General features: G+C 38.0%; 3 protein-coding genes across 4 annotated transcripts; 1 reads left to right on the top strand and 2 right to left on the bottom strand.

The window, feature by feature from the left end:
- Nucleotides 1–186: 186 nt before the first annotated feature.
- LOC306904292 (plasminogen-like) lies at nucleotides 187–10,958 on the bottom strand. Of its 2 annotated transcripts, XM_079474103.1 has the most exons (20): nucleotides 10,827–10,949; nucleotides 10,721–10,750; nucleotides 9,854–9,968; nucleotides 9,654–9,772; nucleotides 9,396–9,558; nucleotides 9,061–9,170; nucleotides 8,660–8,774; nucleotides 6,949–7,067; nucleotides 6,720–6,882; nucleotides 6,314–6,438; nucleotides 5,872–5,995; nucleotides 5,671–5,789; nucleotides 5,418–5,580; nucleotides 4,220–4,344; nucleotides 4,023–4,137; nucleotides 2,608–2,685; nucleotides 2,343–2,483; nucleotides 1,926–2,032; nucleotides 1,666–1,811; nucleotides 187–779 (listed from the first exon to the last, which is right to left on the bottom strand). In XM_079474103.1, exons 1-20 carry the CDS (start codon nucleotides 10,873–10,875, stop codon nucleotides 618–620), a joined length of 2,388 nt encoding a protein of 795 aa, XP_079330229.1. In that variant the 5' UTR covers nucleotides 10,876–10,949; the 3' UTR covers nucleotides 187–617. The 2 variants fall into 2 exon arrangements, with proteins under 2 accessions (XP_079330229.1, XP_079330230.1); XM_079474104.1 differs by lacking the exon at nucleotides 10,721–10,750 and having other exon boundaries at nucleotides 10,827–10,958.
- A 2,350-nt stretch (nucleotides 10,959–13,308) lies between these two features.
- LOC306904307 (uncharacterized protein) lies at nucleotides 13,309–17,471 on the top strand. Its single transcript, XM_079474121.1, has 3 exons — nucleotides 13,309–13,544; nucleotides 14,319–14,415; nucleotides 14,659–17,471. Exons 1-3 carry the CDS (start codon nucleotides 13,326–13,328, stop codon nucleotides 14,829–14,831), a joined length of 489 nt encoding a protein of 162 aa, XP_079330247.1. The 5' UTR covers nucleotides 13,309–13,325; the 3' UTR covers nucleotides 14,832–17,471.
- On the bottom strand, nucleotides 17,169–19,745 carry LOC306904308 (plasminogen-like; the record flags this gene model as incomplete). Its single annotated transcript, XM_079474122.1, has 5 exons — nucleotides 19,614–19,745; nucleotides 19,124–19,201; nucleotides 18,906–19,037; nucleotides 17,810–17,916; nucleotides 17,169–17,347 (listed from the first exon to the last, which is right to left on the bottom strand). The coding sequence occupies exons 3-5, from the start codon at nucleotides 18,947–18,949 to the stop codon at nucleotides 17,169–17,171; spliced, it is 330 nt and encodes a 109-aa protein (XP_079330248.1). The 5' UTR covers nucleotides 18,950–19,037; nucleotides 19,124–19,201; nucleotides 19,614–19,745.
- Nucleotides 19,746–20,864: the final 1,119 nt, after the last annotated feature.

Genomic DNA, 20,864 nt, shown 5'->3' with positions numbered 1-20,864 from the left:
GTTAGATGCCAGCTCCGGCCAGTGGTTGACCATTTTACTCGATGGTGATGCCTTTTTGTTATATAAATGCCCAAAGAGGCCCATGATCATTTAATTTCGCAAGTACTATTGATCTGCTTTGCCTGTTGTCATAAAGGTACAGCAGGTACAAGTGGGAAATCAATATAAATATCTGGAGACTGTTATTGATGATAAATTTAATTCTGAGACAAACACAAACAAGCTCAGAGGAACATATTTTCCTAGAGGAAATTTGATAGTTGTGCCTTTTATGAAGATGTTTTACTCTTGGTTTATTGAGTCTATTTTGAGTTTTTCAGTTATTGCAAATTAATTGCAAATTTTACAACATTTTGAAAATATGAATATATTGTTCCGAGCCATTTGTTTAATTATGCAATTTCTTTTAACGAAGTTTAAAATCAAGTGAAGTATTTTTACACTAGGTAAACTAGGTATGATTTAATGTATGGTATTAACATTGGGGACAGTGAACACATTTGACCAATTTGTGCAAATTCAATATGAGCTGTAACTTCTGTTTCAAAATTTTATTTTCAAACAATATTTGTTCATTTAAATGTCATGGCACAGCATATGTTTGTGATTAAGATGAATTAGTTTTCTTTCATGGTTTGTTCAATCCAGCTGACAAACTTAGAGACGCGGACGTACACTCCAGGTTTCTTGGCTAGAGCACAACCGCGACCCCATGATGTTACTCCTTGAAGAACAAACTTGTTCTGTGCTTTGCAGACGAGAGGGCCGCCACTGTCACCCTAAATATGTGAGAACAAAATGAACACGAAGCATAAAATTTCTGTGAGATCTTACCATAACTGCAAATGAAACAAACTATCAAAATTGGAATATTCATGTTTTTAATTCATGTTAATTCATTTTTAATTCCGGGCTTTTTTATTTACTTGTCCCAGAATTAACGAAAAGGAAATAGTTCCATCTTATTGTCATGATTCCGCTATCATGTCATGTTTATTCTTGGTCTTGCAGCGGAGTCATGGCATAGCCTTAGGTTTTGTGTGAGAAAGACATGACTTTGTTTTTATTCTGACTTGCCATGTGCTTTCTCGTGTCTCGTCAGTGTTTCCCGCCCTTTTGTCTCGTTAACCTTCCCTGAGTGTTTCAGTACCTGCACCTGCCCTTGTTAATTATCCTGTGTTTGTTCCCCTATAAGACATCCTCGTGTTCATTGTCCTGTGCGCGTTCATTGTATGCTGTAGGTGTTTCCTGCCATGGTCCCTGTTAAAGTTCATGTTCTTGTACCCCGTTTGTATAGTTCTTAGTGTTATTCGTTGTTTCTTTTTGCCCCCCTTGTGGGAAGTCTTTGTTTTCAGTTTTGGATTTTAGTTTGGTCAGTGTTTTTCCCATCGTGGGTGTTTTTGTTCTAGTGTGATTATTAAAGTCTTGTGTTAACCCCTTCATCCCCGTGTCTGCCTGCACTTGGGTTCTCACCACACAATTCACGACACTTACATTATATATGTTGGAATGTAAAATGCATTAAATACATGCAGTCCTTCTGCTCCATTTAACCAAAGTGGAGTGTAATTTATATTTTCTAAGGTGCCACGGATGTGTTATGTAGGTTACTGGTCGTTGTTTATGCACATTTGCAGGATTTAGACTTTAGTGCATGTTTCTGACCTGACAGCTGTCTGTTCCACCTTTTTTGTATCCAGCGCACATCTCGTGATCCTTTATGCGGCCATTCAAAAACGACGATCTGTTGCAGATTTTATTCTTAATTATTGGTATGATGGCTTCTTTCAGGTAACCCTCTCCACCAGTTCCTGAAGAACAGAAAAGCTTGAAACTACAGTATTATTTAAGTAAACTGAAATATAAATGTGTTTAAATCAAATATGTGTAGGTAAAGAATCTTTTTGGCTTGTAAAATCACCTACCCTGTGTCTCTCCCCAGCCTGTTATAAAGCATTCAATGTCATCTGGTACAATGTAGTCCTTTTCAGGTAGACACGAAAGCGAAACCTGAACATTTATTACTGCAGGCCTAAAATGAGACACACTTTATTGTGAGTTTGCCTTCATGATGTCATTAAATATAACCGCTTGTGTCAATTGTAAACACAGTGTTACGCTTTCAATTTGGCTTTGAACATTTGAGAGATTAAATAACTCTTTAAGAGAAGTGTGTCAAGTACTTTCTGTACTAGTACTGGGTTTTTAAGCTTGACTTGAAGAAACTATTTAATAATCTAATAAATGAAACATTTAAATGTTACTCACCTGTATCACACTTATCTACAACGGTTCCACAACTGTTACAGAAATAAACAACAGATAACAGTGAACTCTCTTACCTGTCTAGCTTGAGAAGTGCAATGTCAGCTCCAGACGGTTCCTTAACCATTTTAAAAACATCTCGTTCCTGTTTGGATGATTCAGACCCATTTTCTGTGTGGATTCCAAGGAAGATCTTGTAATAAGATGGACTCGCAGACCTGTGTAATGGTAGGTTAACATTTCATAATTTGAAGAACTTCCAAAACTCCCAGCTTTTGTTAAATCTTTGCATTTATATACTTTCAAACAGCAAAATAAAGATATTTAAAAATGGTCGCTTACACCTTAAGGCAATGGGCTGCGGTGAGGACCCACTGCGGATTAATCAGAGTTCCACCACACCAATGAGATTTCTCAGGACTATGACAGAAAACAGTTAAGTGGTCAAATCTTTCCTCTAGCTGAAAGTCACTGGTGTAGTTCACAGGACGTAATTCACATTTCATTTGAACAGATGGTTTCAAAGCAACAACATAAACAAAGCTTACGGCACATGCACACTTTTGTGGCCCGAAAGTGACTTCTGATTGTCATGACTCCGCTATCATGTCATGTTTATTCTTGGTCTTGCAGCGGAGTCATGGCATAGCCTTAGGTTTTGTGTGAGAAAGGCATGGCTTTGTTATGAAATGTAGACTTGCCATGTTCTTTCTCGTGTCTCGTCAGTGTTTCCCGCCATCTCGTTTCCTCGTTAACCTTCCTTGAGTGTTTCATTACCTACACCTGACCCTTGTCAATTATCCTGTGTTTGTTTCCCTTTAAAGCCTCCTCTTGTCTATAGTCCTGTGCTCGTTCATTGTGTGCTGTACCTTGTCCTTTGTACGTCCAATGTTTTTCCTTGAAAGCTTGGTAAAGTCTTGCATCGTGTCTAGTTTTGTTACCTCGTGTTTTTGGTGAGTTAGTTTAGTCTTGTCCTTAGTGTTTATGTTCCTAGTTTAGTTAGTCCGTGTCCTGTTTGTAATTATTTAGTTATCTTGTCTTGTTTTACCCCCTTGTGGGTTTTTGTTTTGTTTATTTAATAATTAAAATCTTTGTTAACCCCGTCATCCCTGTTTTTGGCTGCCTGCACTTGGGTTCTCTGCACACAGTTCTGACACTGATACACATCCGCAAAGAATAGAGTTCCTGTGGATTATTTCTGATAACAAGCAAAATAAATACTTAGCTAAACTTGCCTCGGCAATATTTTGAATTTAGACTCCGATAGCAAATTGAACTCCTAGATATCAATGTACAATGTAAACCCATACGGTTTTCTTTAAATGCGACGGCCTATTTAACAAAGAGTTTAATTAATATAATTAACATGCAACAAAATTCAATAAATAGTTTATTTAATAAAATGATTCTACAAAGATATTAAGTTAACTTTGGGCCAGGCGTGTGCGTCCAATGAAACCATCTATATCACTATTTAATTTGAATGTCACAATATACATTTTACTAAAATAAAAGAAACTGCAGTAACACCATGTATTCTTTACATTTCACAAAATAAATTCTATCAAATTTTACGGCCTATAAATGCAAAAATCCAGAAATTCAGGAAATTGACTAAATAAATGAACAGTCGTCAGATTACTGGATTAAATACATTTTCTAAACAGTCTAGAACCAGAGATGTTGTTTGTAGCATGTTATGTAAATTATTATGTAACAGTATTAAGCACAGAGACACAAGAGTGAAATGTATGTACCCTGTTCTAAGACTGATCTGCCAAGGCCAGGAGTGTTGTTCAGAAACACATCCCCCAACAACACGCCACAAGCAACTTTTAGGTTCTCTTGCTGGCTGTCCACATTTCAGATCACCTGATTGGACAGAAATAGTCATATATTAAATACTGTTGTCAAATCTTGTTTCGAATGTTATTTTATTTCCTTTAATACAGACCAGATTTGGATTGGTCATCACATTTGGGCACCTCGCAGTATTCCCACCGGGTCTCAGGGTCTGTGGTAAAACACCAGGGTCTTCTGTCATTATCAGGGTTCCTGCAGTAGTTCTCTTCAAGACCTCTGCAATAAGATAATTTGTTTTAAAATGAAATCAATAGCTTATGTAAAAATTTAAGTTCCAATTTTCTGGCTTCATGTCAACAAATAAAGTGACGCAACGAAGAATATATTTTGCTGTCAGTGGTGGTCATTTCAAAATGTCAAAACAATTTCCTTTTGGGTTTCACAGAAAACCGAGAATGTCAGAATAAAAAATAAAAAAAATTTGAAAGACTTAAGTCACTTCGTAAGATCTATGATAATCTTCTGAACACAAAATAAGATCGTTCTGATGAGGTCCAAAAGCTTTCTGATTCCCTTCATTGAGTGCGTTTACATGCAGAGTCTCACTCCGATTATGCTTAATAATCTGATAACAAGTAATGTCATGTAAACACGTGCAACTGTTTTCTTTTATCCAGGGAAAGGTTATAAACGATGTAAGCAAGACCCGCTCGGCAGAGGTAGTTTTTTGCCCATTACTCCGATTTCACGTTGCAGGTAAACGCCTTTACTGGTTTTCTGTAAGTTTTGTTTATGTGCGCATGTCTGACAGCATAGTTGTAAAAGTCTCAAACGGAAGTAACAGTAAAATAATGCGTAAAAGTCTGCTCTCGAATCATGCAGTTCATGTAGAAACGGCAAAATGAAAAACTATTGTTGCAATAGGTTGCAATGCGGACATGAGAAGACATTTAAAAAAAGTATACAATACTGGACAGACTATCGATGCTGACGTCACTGCACGCAAAAAACCTGGCAAGTCTCAAACTTCTGTGTAGCCGCTTTATTGATATAAATGTAATCACGTGAAAACAGGTTTCTTTTATTAGCTGATTCCTGTGAACACATGTTGGAAACTGAGGCGGAATTGAGGAAATTGTCACATGGACTGTTTTAAAGATGTCTTTACCAATTTTTCGTGCTTTGAATGGACGTTGCTTTGCTGTCTTTGAAGGGAATCAGCTTTTCGATCTCATCAAAACTATCTTTCTCCTTGTGTTCCAAAGATGAACAGAAGTCCTAGAGTTATCGTACGACTTCAAGGTGAGTCATTTATGACATCATTTATTTTTCATCCCTTTAATGCTTACTTGCACGGGTAGTTCTCTGCTGTTCTGTCATGTTTGTGAGGAGTTTGAGATGTCCAACTCTGGCAAGTTTTCCCTGATTTGGTCACAGAAATAGTTCCCCTGTAAGAGCTTCCATCTCCAGTCATACAGGTGAACTCTGGTACAATTGTGGCCGGTTCAGTTCCTACAAGAGAAAGATGATCAATAATTAATCTATTAATAATATACTGATTATTTGAAACTGTGATTTCAGGCACACAGGAGTGAATCTTACTGCATCGAGGAATAGAGCAGAACTCCCAGCGTTTAGATGGATTTGTGGTATAACACCAAGGTCTGGACTCTCCATCAGGGTTCCTGCAATAGTTCGCCTCCAACTTCTCCTCAGGGTACCTACAAAAACACAGTTTTTGTGTACTTGTACTAAGTGGACAATATTTCATAAATGCTCAGTAAGTAAATGCTAGTTTCTCACTTTGATGGCTTGTACTTTTTTTTGAAATTATTTGTATCTAAGTCCCAGCGTTGGCAGGTGTGTCCACTCTCAGTGATGGAGATATTGCCTCTGTAGTCTTCTCCTCTGCAGTACACACAATCTTCTGCACGTATACAAGAGCAGATTTAAGAGTGTGAGATGTGAGTGAGTCGTTGTTTACATTATTTCTGTCTGATTGTCAATGTATTCTACACTATTTGCATGTTTAACTTTGTTTGTCACTAAGAACACAAAGTTTCTTATTTGTTTTTAAACTAAATCCCATGGTTATATTTGAAGTATTCCATTTTGATGAGTCTACTCTTATTATTTATAAATATTTTTTAATGTATTAATAAGTTTTCTCACAAAAAGTGAGTAAGTTGCGCCATATGTTTTATATACTTCTACCAAATAGTATTCAATTTCCTTCAATACAGACCAGGTTCAGGTTGATCTTGACATTTGGGCACACTACAGTATCCCCAGTGGGTCTCAGGGTCTGTGGTGAAACACCAGGGCTCTTTGTCTTTGTCAGGGTTCCTGCAGAAGTTCTCAACAAGACCTCTGGAATTAAATAATTTTTTAAAATTATAGAAATAGATCATATTTAAATTCTTAAATTCTAGTTTCATATCAGCAACTACAAATATATTTTGCGGGACAGTGATGTTCAGTGTTTTTTGTTTTACAAAAATGTCAAAAAAAATTCCCAGAAAACTGACAATTCTTCTGAATTCGCCTACTTTCATATTATATACAGTAGCATGTAAATGTGAATGGCCCCTTAATGGGCTAGTTAGTGACATCATTTTCATTATTTGATGAACTAGCCCTTTAATGCTTACTTGCACGGGTACTTCTCTGCAGTTCTGTTATGTTTGTGAGGAGTTTGAGATGTCCAACTCTGGCAAGTTTTCCCTGATTTGGTCACAGAAATAGTTCCCCTGTATGAGCTTCCATCTCCAGTAATACAGGTGTGTTCTGGTACAATTGTTGCCAGTTCAGTTCCTACAAGAGAAATATGGTCAATAATTAATAATATAACATAACTAAAGGCTGAATGTGATTTCTTACTGCAACGAGGAATAGAGCAGTACTCCCAGCGTTTGGATGGATTTGGGGAATAGCACCAGGGCCTGAGGTCTCCATTGGGGCTCCTACAATAGTTCTCCTCCAAGTTCTTTTCAGGGTGACTACAAAACACACACTTGTGAACTATATTTCATAAAAGTTCAGTAAGTAATGCTAGATCCCTTTCTCCCGGTCTCTCAAAGTTGTGTTGAGTGACAGAATGGGGTTTGACATGAGAACCTGTCATCTCCAATTGTACTTTTAAAAGGCCAACGAACTTTGCGAATGGGATGGCACGCCAGTCTCCGTTCCGGACATACGGGTATAAAAGGGAAGATGGTCTGCCCATTCATTCACCTTTTTGTATTTCGGAACCTGCCAGGTTTATGCTGAGCGATCTTCGATTCCTATTGGATCTACAATGCAGTTTTCGACGGTGAAGAATCAGAAGGAGGCCATCAGGCACATCCTCCCCTGCCAGGGAAAGGAACTCCCGGACAGCATCTGCATCCCAGCAGCCCCTCCCCTCCGCACTTCCGACCCCTTCTCCAGTGCCACCCCTCAGGCGGCCCCCCGCAGACGGAGACCTAAGCGGAGGGAATCAGCTCCCCATCAGCAGCCCTCCAGGAACCGGCCCAAACAGAGATTGGCACACTGGATCGTGGACACCATAACTTTGGCCTACCGATCCCGTGTACGCAGCTTTGGCCTAATGGTTAGAGCATTGGGCTTGTGATCAGAAGGTTGCCGGTTCTAATCTCAGTGCCAGCAGGTCATGACTGAAGGGCCCTTGAGCAAGGCACCTTACCCCTGATTGCTCTGCAGTAATGTGCCACTGTATAAAACTACTTGTAAGTCGCTTTGGATAAAAGCGTCTGCCAAATGAATAAATGTGTACGCCTGCGAAGCGCTGTCTCCCCTCTTCAGTTGAGTTAGCGCGCTACTCTTGCCTCCCTACTTCCTCCATGGACAAAGTATAGGAATTCGATCTATCACTTAGCACTTCAGGTTTACGAGCCTGGCGGAGCGGCCAGTATATTTGAGTTTCCCTCACGAGGTGAACCCTTATATCTGAGCTAGTGCTCCACACACAGTGACTCCCCCTCCCTGGGTAGTCTTGTCTGACGCTTCCTCACTCTTGGTTCCCCTGTTGGTGAAACTGTGACCTCCCCTCTGTGGACTCCTTGTTGGGACCCTGCACAACTACTCCCATGAGTTCTCCCCACCGGTGAGAACGTGTAGGTTTTCCACGTTATCTCCCTTCAGCAGATGCCTTAGTGGCAGCACATGCCACTAATTGATGCCTTACTTCACCACTGGAGCGTTACGATTCGAGGGGGCACTCACGCCCAGGCCAGTCAGTGTCGTTCGGTTGGAATTTGTGACGCGGCGCAGCGCAGTGACGTTTTTGTATAGTAACCACATTCTGTCAGTCTCAACACAATGTCGAGAGACCGTCAGAAAGGGAACGTCTTGGTTACGGATTTAACCTCAGTTCCCTGATGGAGGGAACGAGACATTGTGTCCATCATGCCACAAGTGCTGCGCCGGCCCGTTGCAGCAAACGAGAATGCCTCTGAAGTTCATTGGCCTTTAAAAAATACAATCGGAGATGGTAGGTTCTCAAGTGAAATCCCCATTCTGTCAGTCTTGACACAACATCTCTTTTTCTCCAGGGAACTGAGGTTACATTCGTAATCAAGACGTTTCTCACCTTGATGGCTTGTACTTATTTTTTTTATCAAAGTCCCAACGTTGGCAGGTGTGTCCACTCTCAGTGATGGAGATCTTGCCTCTGTAGTCATCTCCTCTGCAGTACACACAATCTTCTGCATGTATACAAGAGCAGATTAAGGAGTGTGAAATATAGGTGTCATTGTTGACCTTTTTTGTCTTATTTAGTCTCAGCTGGGGACCTTCTTGCTGTGAGGCAATAGTTCTAATCATCGATCTAACCGAATTCCCATAGTTATAATTGATCAGTCTATTCTTTTTCTAAAATGTAGACTTTGTAAACTTTTTTTAATGATTTCGAAGAATAGGAACAAAAATACTCATATACTGTAGCCAAATCTAATTTAATTTCCTACAGTACAGACGAAGGTTTAGGTTGACCTTGACATCTGGACACATTGCAGTATTCCCAGCGGGTCTCAGGGTCTGTGGTGTAACACCAGGGCGTTCTGTCATTACCAGGGTTCCTGCAGTAGTTCTCTACGAGACCTCTGTAATGAAATGATTCTTAAATTAACGAAGTAGATCACGTAAAAATGACAATTCCTACATTCTGGTTTCATGTCCGCGCTGATAGATGTGATATATTATACTATCTTGTTATTGATCCAAAATGATATTGTAGTGTTCCATCTTTTTCCTAAGAAGATGAATTTAGAGTGAGTAAATAATGACATAATTTCCATTCTTTGATGAACCAAGGCTTTAATGCTTACTTGCACGGGGAGGTCTCTGGAGTTCTACCATGTTCGTGAGGAGTTTGAGATGTCCAACTCTGGCAAGTTTTCCCTGATTTGGTCACAGAAATAGTTCCCCTGTAAGAGCTTCCATCTCCAGTCATACAGGTGTGCTCTGGTACAGTTGCGGCCGGTTCAGTTCCTACAAGAGAAAGATGATCGATAATTAATAATATTATATCATAATAAGCTGATATTTTGATATGGTGTTTTCAGGCACACAGGAGTGAATCTTACGGCATCGAGGAATAGAGCAGTACTCCCAGCGTTTGGATGGATTTGTGGTATAGCACCAGGGCCGAAGTGATCCATCTGGATTTCTGCAATAATTCTCTTCCAAGTTTTTCTCAGGAAAACTACAAAACACAGTTTTTGTGTACTTGTACCAAGTAGACAATATTTCATAAATGCTCAGTAAGTAAGTGCTAGTTTCTCACTTTGATGGCTTGTACTTATTTTGTGTATCAAAGTCCCAGCGCTGGCAGGTGTGTCCACTCTCAGTGATGGAGATCTTGCCTCTGTAGTCTTCTCCTCTGCAGTACATACAATCTTCTGCACGTATACAAGAGCAGATTCAAGAGTATGAGATGTGAGTGAGTCGTTGTTTACATTATTTCTGATTTTCTACTTATACTATTTGCATGTTTAACTTAATTTTTGCACTAATTCAGATATTTCAAGGTTGTATAGAGAGACGCAAAAATAAACTGAAACTTTTCAGAAATATATTGATATGCCCAGAAACATTTATTTTGCGATATCAAAACATTCAGTCATAACCATGAGCAAATAAGACAGAAAAGGGCTAATAATGATTTGCTCACATCTCATACTTTTGCATCAGCTCTTGTATATCTTGTAAATTGTAACAGCTGACGTGTGATTAAATGTGTGTTTGAAATGGAGGACTTTGACCGAACAACAAAGAAATGCAGCCAAAAGAGCCCATCATAGATGAGAACTCATTCAGTATATTGATAGAGTTTGCTGAATATTTTCTCATCTTTAAGTTAAAATTTGTTATTAATATTTAACCTGATTTCCATAGTTACAGAACATTTACATTATTCCATCGTTTTGATGAGTTTTCTCTTATTTTACAATGTAGGGAAAAAAGTACGCAAGCGACTGTAAATGTTTTAACAGAAGTGTATACAGATTATTGAAATAATAGTCACAAAAAAGTATCTTCATAAATGATGTTTATTAAATATAAATGAAGTATTGTACGGATGTAAGGAATTAAACCAGGTGAAAGGACATAAAACATTTCTTCAGTAAGACTTCCTCAAACATCATGTTACCTGTACTTTCAGTGTAGTCCATTAGGAAAACTGGAGGGAACATAATTAATCTTATTATTCACATACAGATATTATTGACAAATAATAAAATAACTCTTAGGCTTACCCGAGAAGAGGAAAAGACAAAATAAAAGACCTGTTTTTTGAACCTCCATGTTGGAGCTTTGACAAGCAAACTGAGCACAGAGGTTCTGAATGTTCAAACATCACTGTGCAGACATCTGTCAATAATTTTCCTAACAAGGACATGGACCAGGTCATAAGGTATTTGTCAGTCAATGGTTTCTGAACTTGGAGAATGTTAAATCAACTAATATAATTATATTTCTATCACATTAAGGTGTTCTAAAAATTTCAATTTTTTAAATGATTATTTGTTGTTTAAAAGCATTTTTTCTAACATAATCATAATCATAATAATCCCTTTTTTCAGTACAGCAATTTAAATATATATTCATATTTTATTATATATAAATGTAACGAAAATATATATATTTTTAAATTGGCACATCGTACATTTGTCAAGTCAATTATTGTCTATCAAGGACATGGACTGTTACTTTATGTTTGTCAATCAATTTGTTTTGGGTCCATCCTTACTCTTTCTGATCACATGATTTGTCAGAAGTGGACATGTTATTTTAAGATAGCTGGTGTTACGTCATATTAAGCTGTTTGTTTAATGAATGACTAATTTCTTCTGTGAAACACAGAACAATATATTTAGAAAATATATATTTCGTTTTACGTCCATGGAAATCAATGCGGCCCAGTGTTGTTTTGTTATCAGCGTTTTTCTAAATATTTTCGTTGGTGTCAAAAATAACGTGTTAACACATGCATTTTCACATCATTTGTTTTTTCTGTCATCCATTTACAAGTGTAACATGATCACGCAGTTGAAAGGCTTTTAAACAATTGGACACAATATAAAATGCCTTAAAGCACATTTGTCGGGTATCTTCATCAGCAGACTTCTATTAGTTAAATAAAATCTTTTTTTATTAGAACAAAATTTGCTTAAACCATTTATGTCCAATAGACATAGGATGACAAAATGTACAAAAAAAATATATAAATGAATGAATAAAGGGCAAAAGAGGTAAAAAATTAGGTCACATTCATTTGTTCATTGTACGGTTTTAAAATCTTGACACTTTTCTTTACTGTTAAGTATTTTTAAAGTCTTTATAAAGTATTTACAGGTAACGGAAGCAGTTTTTTTGTTTATCTTGAGTACCTGTAGAGTAGTACTGTGTTCTTCATATCTACGAAAAGTCTTTCACATTTACAGTAGACAGATACAGCTGTACGATTGTTTCCGGAAAAAAGCAGAGCACCCGTGGGCGCGTCGTGGGTGGAGTTAAATATGAGTATATACAGCCTTCATCATCAGTAAGTGCTATGAATCAAAAGGATTCAATTCAATTTTATTTATATAGCGCTTTTCACAATGTGCGTTGTTCCAAAGCAGCTTTACAGGACGAAATAAGAAAACCGAAAACTGAAATGGATCGAAATTATGTTTGTGGGGATATTGAGAGTCCCAGCGTTGGCAGGTGTATTCTCCGTGATGGAGATCTTGACTCTGTAGTCTTCTCCTCTGCAGTGCATCTTCTGCAGCTACTCAAGAGCACGAGTACGATAAGTAGTGTTGAACACAAAAGAAGATATTTTGAAAAATGTAGGACAGCAAACAGTTCTGGGGCGCTTTTGACTTCCATTGTTTTTGTTCGTACTATCGTAGTCAATGGGGGCAACATTTATTATAAGCATTCTTCCAAATATCTTTCTTTGTGTTCATCAGAACAATTCTGTGAATTTTCATTTTTGGGTGAAGTATCCCTTTAAACAGAGCCCATGTGGTTGCCTCAACACCAGTTATTTGATTTCAATGTTACATTTCATTCAGTAAATGATCGTTTTGGACAAAGAATGACATTCTCATCAAGCAATTCAACTTTATACTTTTATGTTATATTAGGTTGATATTTTCATCGTCAGATCTTAAGGCAGAAAAAGTTCAAAGAATACAAGAACATTTTCATCCTTGTTAAGATTGAATATTTGTTCTACTAAGGTTTGTTGTTTAACATTGTCATTTAGCAGACGCTTTTATCCAAAACAACTTACAGATGAGGAAACATTGGAAGCAATTATAACAACATAGGCAACAAAATACATAAGTGCATCAAAACTAGTCCATTAAAGCCTAGCACAGTATACAAAGCTAAGAATAGTTTTGATCTGGTATCAACGTCCATTGTTTACAGTTACTATAACTACTAACAGAAAGCTGTCAGTCACAGGGTTTGCTTGGCTGTGCGTATTAACAACACATGCGTTCACCATAACAAGGTTAAAGAAAACAAGCAAGTATGATTTAATGTTTCATGTACTTCAAGGTGTAGTTTATGGCTTGTCTAATTTTGTTGTCCGTTTTAGTTTAGTGTTTGTACTGAGCTGTATTGAGTTCAGTTGTTCATGGGACATCTAGTACTTGTTTCTGTCGTTAAGCTTTTAAAGTTATCTACAGATAGTAATGATTTTACTCAAACTGACAAGCAAAACCTCTTTTTCAGCAGCTCTGCTAAACTCGAGGGCAATGTCTGCAGAAATACATCAAAACCAAATCGTGATAGAAACCAGCGCAGGTCAGCAAACTTTGGCAAACCTTCAGACTGTGTGCCCGGTTGTCCAGCATCACATAGAAGACAGGCAGAGAGACGAGCAACTTCAGATGAATGAATCCGACCGCAGTTACTCTTCTCTGTCTTCGACCCAGGAGGCACAACGTTTGATGTCTCAGAGCTTCCCCAGAAGGGTTAGTCACAAATATTTTGCATTTCACCTTGAAAATCTTTTAGAAATTGTTTTTATTTATTATTAAAATAGGGTTTATCATCTTGTGAATCCACTGACTGGGTGCCGCCATAAGGTGGCGATATTATCATGTTCATTATCATGTCAAGAAATATGACTAAAAAAAAAGAGTTAAAAAGTAGTCTTAAAAAATTACAAACATGTCTATATAATATATTTTATTTGATATAAATATACAAATATTTTTAAATGGCCATGTCATACAGTCGTTACTACTTTTCTGTCAATCTTTATTTATTAGTCAAGCACATAGACTTTGTTATATTTTTATCTACTGAACCCATCATTACTGTTAGTGATCACGTGTTTTCCGCATTTAAAGAAGGTTTAATATTCCATTAAAATATAATTCATTAATGTCTCAAAAAAACTTGCTAAGGCACCATGGCTTCGCTTGTTTTTATCAAAACTTGCTATGAGATTTATCTTTATTATTTAAAGGCTTTTTTTAAATCAAATTGTTTTAATCTATCAGTAAAAGTTGAGAAACGAATGCATATAAAACATATCATACCTCTAGATTTTGCGAGAATCACCCAGTTGTTGTTTTTTAAAGCATCGCTGTGAAGAACCTTTAGAAACACTGTTTTTAAGAGTGTGATATAAACTTATATTACAGGTTTTGCAGCATAAAAGCTTACATTAGATATTTTTCTTAATATATTGCACTGCACATCTATATTTTACGTTCAACCATTTGACTTTTTGTGGACAGAGTCCAGGTCAGGATGAGCAGCTCCTTCAGCTTCAGGTGAAACAGCTGCAGAAGGTTTTGCAGGAACAGAATGCACTGCTTTCTCTCATCAGTCCAGGTAGATGCTCAGCTCTTACATTTTGCCAAATAACCACAGATTTAGCAGGAACATTTCATATACATTACAATACAAATAACAAGACCTTGCATATGCGACCTTGAGGAAAAAAGCAACTTGTACTAAGGCACAAGGTTGACTAGGTCACTCTCCCCGCATGAAATTGAGGCTGTAATGTTAGTATTATAAACCCAGGCATATAGTATTTCTTTCTCAATTTCAATTTTCCCTTGTTTGTTTCAGGGCTGATTTTATCTCCTACATTCTTAACGCAGCTGCAAGCCCAGACAACTTCAGGCTTTCCGCACACCGTTCTTGACAACCTCACCGAGGATACAGCTGCTTTAAACTTTAAAACGTACGGCCCGCGGGCCGGATCAGGCCCGCAAACGGGTTTAATCCGGCCCGCGAGATGATTTTGTAAAGTATAAAAATGAGCTGCAATTTTTCCATACAAGAAACTGCTGTTCCAATTGCGTCCACTGGATGGCGCAATAGCAATTGTGAGATGCAAGCAAACTGTTTATACCGGGGCAGAGCAAGTAAGGCAAGCAAGTGCAGCCAGCCCGCGATATTTATTACGGCTTCTACTTTCAACATTATGTGCTTTGGCACCCTCATTGCTACAATATGTCTCTGTCAAAAAAGAGAAAAGTGGACGCAGAGTGCAGAGTGTTCCAAGACAAATGGTCATCCTCCTATTTATTCACGGAAGTGAATGGGACAGCTGTATGTTTGGTGTGTTCACAGCATGTTGCAGTGCTGAAAGAATATAACCTTCGTCGCCACTATGTGAGTCTTCATGCCGACAAATATGACAACTTTCAAGGACAGCGGAGAAGAGAGAAGGTGAATGAACTGTTGGCGGGTCTCAAGAAACAGCAGTCTGTGTTTACTCACAGCCGAGAACTCAGTGACGCTGCAGTGAAAGCTAGCTACCTCATTGCTAATGAAATCGCAGTGGCTTCAAAACCATTTAGTGAGGGTGAATTTGTAAAAACATGCATGATGAAGGCAGCAGATATTGTGTGCCCTGAAAAGCGCCAGGTTTTTGCAAATATTAGCCTGTCAAGAAACACAGTTGCAGACAGGATTTCCGATCTTTCAGTGGATTTGGACAGCCAGTTGAAGCAAAAAGTAAAGTCATTTATTGCGTTTTCAGTTGCAATTGATGAAAGCACGGACATTACAGATGTTGCACAACTGGCCATTTTCATCCGCGGAGTTGATGACACATTGACCGTCACCGAGGAGTTCGTGGAGTTGGTGCCGATGACCGATACAACGACACCAGCTGATATTTTCGCCGCACTCGTCGGCGCGCTGGACAGGGTCGGAGTGGACTGGTCCCGCGCTGTCAGCCTAGCTACAGATGGTGCGCCCTCAATGATCGGGAAAAAAGTTCAGAGAGAAAGTGTAATCTGCAAATAGAGGACGTGATTTTTGGACTTTTCACTGTATTTTGCACCAGGAGGCTTTGTGTTGCAAGTCATTAAAGATGGATAACGTCATGAAGGTGGTCATCCAAACCGTTAATTTCATCCGATCCAGAAGCCTGAATCACCGTCAGTTTGACAGCCTTCTCAGAGAGAAAGACCACATCTATGGCCTGCCATACCACACTGAGGTAAGATGGTTAAGCCGAGGTGCTGTGCTGAGGCGTTTCTTTGATTTACGAGAAGAAATTGAACAGTTCATGGAAGAAAAGGGCAAACCAGTGTTAGAATTTCATTCCGCAGAATGGATGCAGGACCTTGCATTTATGGTGGATGTTACAGAGCACCTGAATAACTTGAACAAACAGCTGCAAGGGCGCAACAAAGTTGTCACGCAGTATTATGACAGCATACGTTCTTTCAAGTTGAAGTTGTCATTGTGGGAGACGCAACTCGCCGGTGGTGATGCAGCTCACTTCCCCTGTCTGAAAAATGTGTGCGCGACCCAACATGTGGCAGACATGAAGCGGTTCAAAGATAAAATAACGGGACTGTTACGGGAGTTTGAGCAACGCTTTCAGATTTTTGGTGAACTGGAGAAAGACTTCAAAGTTTTTTGCTCGCCATTCACCGTGAATCCCTCTGATCTGCCCGTCAACATCCAACTTGAAATAATAGACTTACAGTGTGACTCGGATTTGAAGGGCAAATTTGCCGCATCTGGCTTGGACACATTTTATCAGAATATCTTGCCAGGTTACCCCAACTTGACAGCCCTCGCTGCAAAATTGTTGTGCATGTTTGGAACCACATATCTTTGTGAGCAAGTTTTCTCTGTAATGAGCATAAATAGAACAAAGCTGCGCTCAAGGCTCACGCACAAGCACTTGAATCACATCCTGAAGTTGGCTGCCACTCAGGATGTGACGCCTGATATTGATGCCCTGGTGAAAGCTAAAGTGCTGCATGAGACACCCTGATATAGTTCGTGATCTGTGATATACTTCTGTGAATCACTGAGGCATTGTGTGTTTGTGTGTTCTTTGTCCTCAGAATTTTCAAATAACTTGAGGTGTTTTATGATTAATAGTGATGTTGTGCTTTTGGACACACTGTCCTCAGGCTCCAGCTTTGTTTTATGTTGATCGTATTAAAACAAAGAAAACAATCTGAAGTTGTTGTTTTAAAGTTATATATACCATGATTGTACTGGTCCGGCCCACTTGGGAATAGATTTTCCTCCATGTGGCCCCTGAGCTAAAATGAGTTTGACACCCCTGGTCTATATCATCTATGGCTCGTTGTTTATAAACATTTTTAAGATTTAGACTTCATTGCATGTTTTCTGACCTGACAACTGTCTGTTCCTCCTTTTATGTCCCCAACACACATCTCGGTCTCCTCCACACGGCCGTCCATAAACGATGGACTGTTGCAGATTTTATTTTCAATCACTGGGATACCGGTTTCTTTCAAGTAATCCTCTCCACCAGTTCCTGAAGAACAGAAAAGCTTGAAACTAAGAAGTTATTACAGAAGTTATTCAATGAAAAAATGTATATGTTATTTACATTTTACAGTATATTGTTCTTCAGGTTAAATACAAACAGTTTTTAGTAGCAGAATGTTCAAGACTTTTCATTCAAAGATTTCACGGTAAACTTTCGTATTTGTGAGTGTTGCTTTTCATTTCTGTCTTTTTGTCACAAAACAAATTTTCTGAAGTCAAAATGACGTATAAAAACAAAAAAAAACGATCAACTTGTTTAAATGGAGCAGTGTGAATTGTCACAGTTTTGTATAGAAGTAAGTTGTACGGTTTTGGAACAACATAAAGGTAAGTAAATGGTGAAAGAATTTTACATTTTAGGTGCAGTATTTAAGTGAAGATGTCCTATAATATTAAGCTACATTCACTGCCAAGAGTCTGTTTTGGGATACTTGTTAATGTCACCTACCCAGTGTATTTCCCCAGCCGGTCACAAAGCATTCAGTGCCATCTGGTACAATGTAGTCCTTTTCTGGTAGACAGGCAAGTGATACCTGATCATTTATTACTGCAGGCCTAAAATGAGACACACTTTATTGTGAGTTTGCCTTCCTGATGTTATTAAACTATTCTTCTTTAAAGGAGTAGTTCACTTTCAAAATAAATTTTCATGATAATTTACTCGCCCCCATGTCATCCAAGATATTTATGTATTTGTTTCTTAAATCAAAAAGAAATGAAGGTTTTTGATGAAAATATTCCAGGATTTTTCTCCATAATGGACTTCAATGGACTCCAAATGGATGAAGGTCAAAATTACAATTTCAATGCAGCTTCAAAGGGCTTTAAACGATACCAGATGATGAATAAGGGTCTTATCTAGTGAAACGATCAGTCATTTTTTAAAGGAAATAAAAATGTATATATGCTCGCTTTGCCGTAGGTGGAAGTACAAAGTCAGTGTTTACAAGTTGAACGTGCTGGTTGTCAACATAATTACATATTACGTGAAGTCATGAACGCGCATCGCAGAACAGAGCAAGGCAAGCATTTTTGTTTATAAAGCATATACATTTTTATTTTATTTAGAAAATGACCGATCATTTAGCTCGATAAGACCTTTATTCGTCGCCTGGTATCATTTAAAGCCCTTTGAAGCTGCACTGAAACTGTAATTTTGACCTTCAACCGTTTGGAGTCCATTGAAGTCCACTATATGGAGAATAATCCTGGAATGTTTTCATCAAAACCTTCATTTCTTTTTCGACTAAAGAAAAAAAAACATAAATATCTTGGATGACATGGGTTGAGTAAATTATCATGAAAATGTATTTTGAAAGTGAACTACTCCTCTAAATATGGCTTAGACTCTTTAGCATTTAGTACAACACAGAACACAATTGGACCAAATAATTACATGTAGTTAAGTGAGTACATTATCATGAGGCTTGGAGAAATTATTTTACTATCAAATAAATTTGAAAGTATACATTAAAATCACCTTTATCTAACATTGAAATTAATGTTTGTTAAAGACAACAATTGTCAACAGTGAATTCTCTGACCTGTCTAACTTGAGAAGAGCAATGTCAGTTCCAGATGGTCCCATTACAATCTTAGAAACATCTCGTTCCTGTTTAGACGGTTCAATTGCATGTTTTGTGTGGATTCCAAGGAAGATCTTTGAGATGTGTGGCCTGTATAATAGTAGGTAAAAATGTAACCATTGCTTTCTTATCCCCTCAAATGGTAAAATGATTATAAGATGAAAACGGCCACTCACCCATCAAGGCAATGGGCTGCGGTTAGGACCCACTGTGCATTGATCAGAGTTCCACCACAGAAATGAATTTTATCGATCCTATAACAGAAAATGTATTTACTGTTAAAACCTAGTTTGTTCTGAAAAAAACAAGTCCTTTTTATAGCAGTTTTTCAAAGATAAAATACTAAAACAACGTTGCTAATGCAAAGTTGCTAAATTTGTCCAAAGTTTTTATAACATTTTCTTTTAGATTCCACAACTGTGTGCGGAAGTCAATGCCAAATGCCCCTAATTGCATTATTTTCACATATTTTGTGTTTTAGGTCTTTAAATGTTTGTTCAGCATTTCTATTTCTAGTATTTATTGTAAAGTTTTCAAAACATATTGATTGAACTCAAAAATTACATTACACGATTACCTACCTAATATCAATGCCTGGTACAAAACCAGAGATCTTCAGTTGTTAACAGTATTAAACACAAAGGCAAATGAGGGAGGTTTGTGTACCTGATTCGAAGACTGATCTGCCAAGGCCAGGAGTGGGGTTTGGAAATACATCCCCCAACAACTCGCTGCCCAACGCAAAGTTTAGGTTCTATTGCTGGTTTTCCGCATTTCAGACTCCCTGATTTAACAGGAAAATTCCAGTCATACAATATATTTCACATAGTTACAAATGATCTAAATGGCTGAATGTACATTACACATTGTATTTTACCAGCTACACCTGAAATAAATTACTTAATAATTTACTTTATTACTGGCTATGCAAGTGATTTCAACTTAGTATTTAAAATCTTGACTAGTGATGAGTTGTTGAAAGTTGAAATTGCTAAACTTATTTTGATGCGTTAATGTAAATGCATTTTTGTCATGACTTAATGATCACATTATTTGTTTATAGTACAAGGAAGGAAAACAAGAATCTACAAGGCATGCAATTAATTTGAGTTATTCTGTGGCTCCTCAAATACAGACAAATACAGACCAGGTTGATTTCTACAATTGGGCACATTGCAGTATTCCCAGCGGGTCTCAGGCTCTGTGGTGTAACACCAGAGTGCTTTCTCATCATCAGGGTTCCTGCAGTAGTTCTCTACAAGACCTCTGTAATGAAATGATTCTTAAAGTTACTAAAGTCACAAAGGGAAAGAGAATAAATAGCCAGTACCTCAATAACCCTCAACACATCTTATTGATGCTTACTCGGAGGGGTAGTTCTCTGGAATTCTGCTATGCTTGTGAGGAGTTTGAGATGTCCAGCTCTGGCAAGATTTCCCTGATTTGGTCACAGCAATAGTGCCCCTGTAATGTTTTCCTGTTCCAGTAGTAGTACAGGTGAGCTCTGGTACAATTTTGGGGGGTTCAGTCACCACAAGGAAATGGAGACCCATAATGGATGATTTTAATATTTGACACAGTGATTTAAGTATTGTAACGTCATGATCAGAAAAAAACAAGTCAAGAGAAAATATTTTTGGAATATTTGATTTTGAACCAGAATGCTACAATACAGACCAGGTTGATCTCTACAATTGGGCACATTGCAGTATTCCCAGCGGGTCTCAGGGTCTGTGGTGTAACACCAGAGTGCTTTCTCATCATCAGGGTTCCTGCAGTAGTTCTCCTCAAGACCTCTGTAATGAAATTATTCTTACAGTTACTAAAGTTACAATGGGAAAGAGAATAAATAGCCAGTACCTCAATAACCCTAAACACATCTTATTGATGCTTACTTGGAGGGGTAGTTCTCTGGAA

Source organism: Barbatula barbatula (assembly GCF_947034865.1).
Source record: "Barbatula barbatula genome assembly, chromosome: 15".
In the NCBI taxonomy this organism is placed as follows: domain Eukaryota; kingdom Metazoa; phylum Chordata; class Actinopteri; order Cypriniformes; family Nemacheilidae; genus Barbatula; species Barbatula barbatula.
This window is presented reverse-complemented; position numbering and strand designations above follow the sequence as displayed.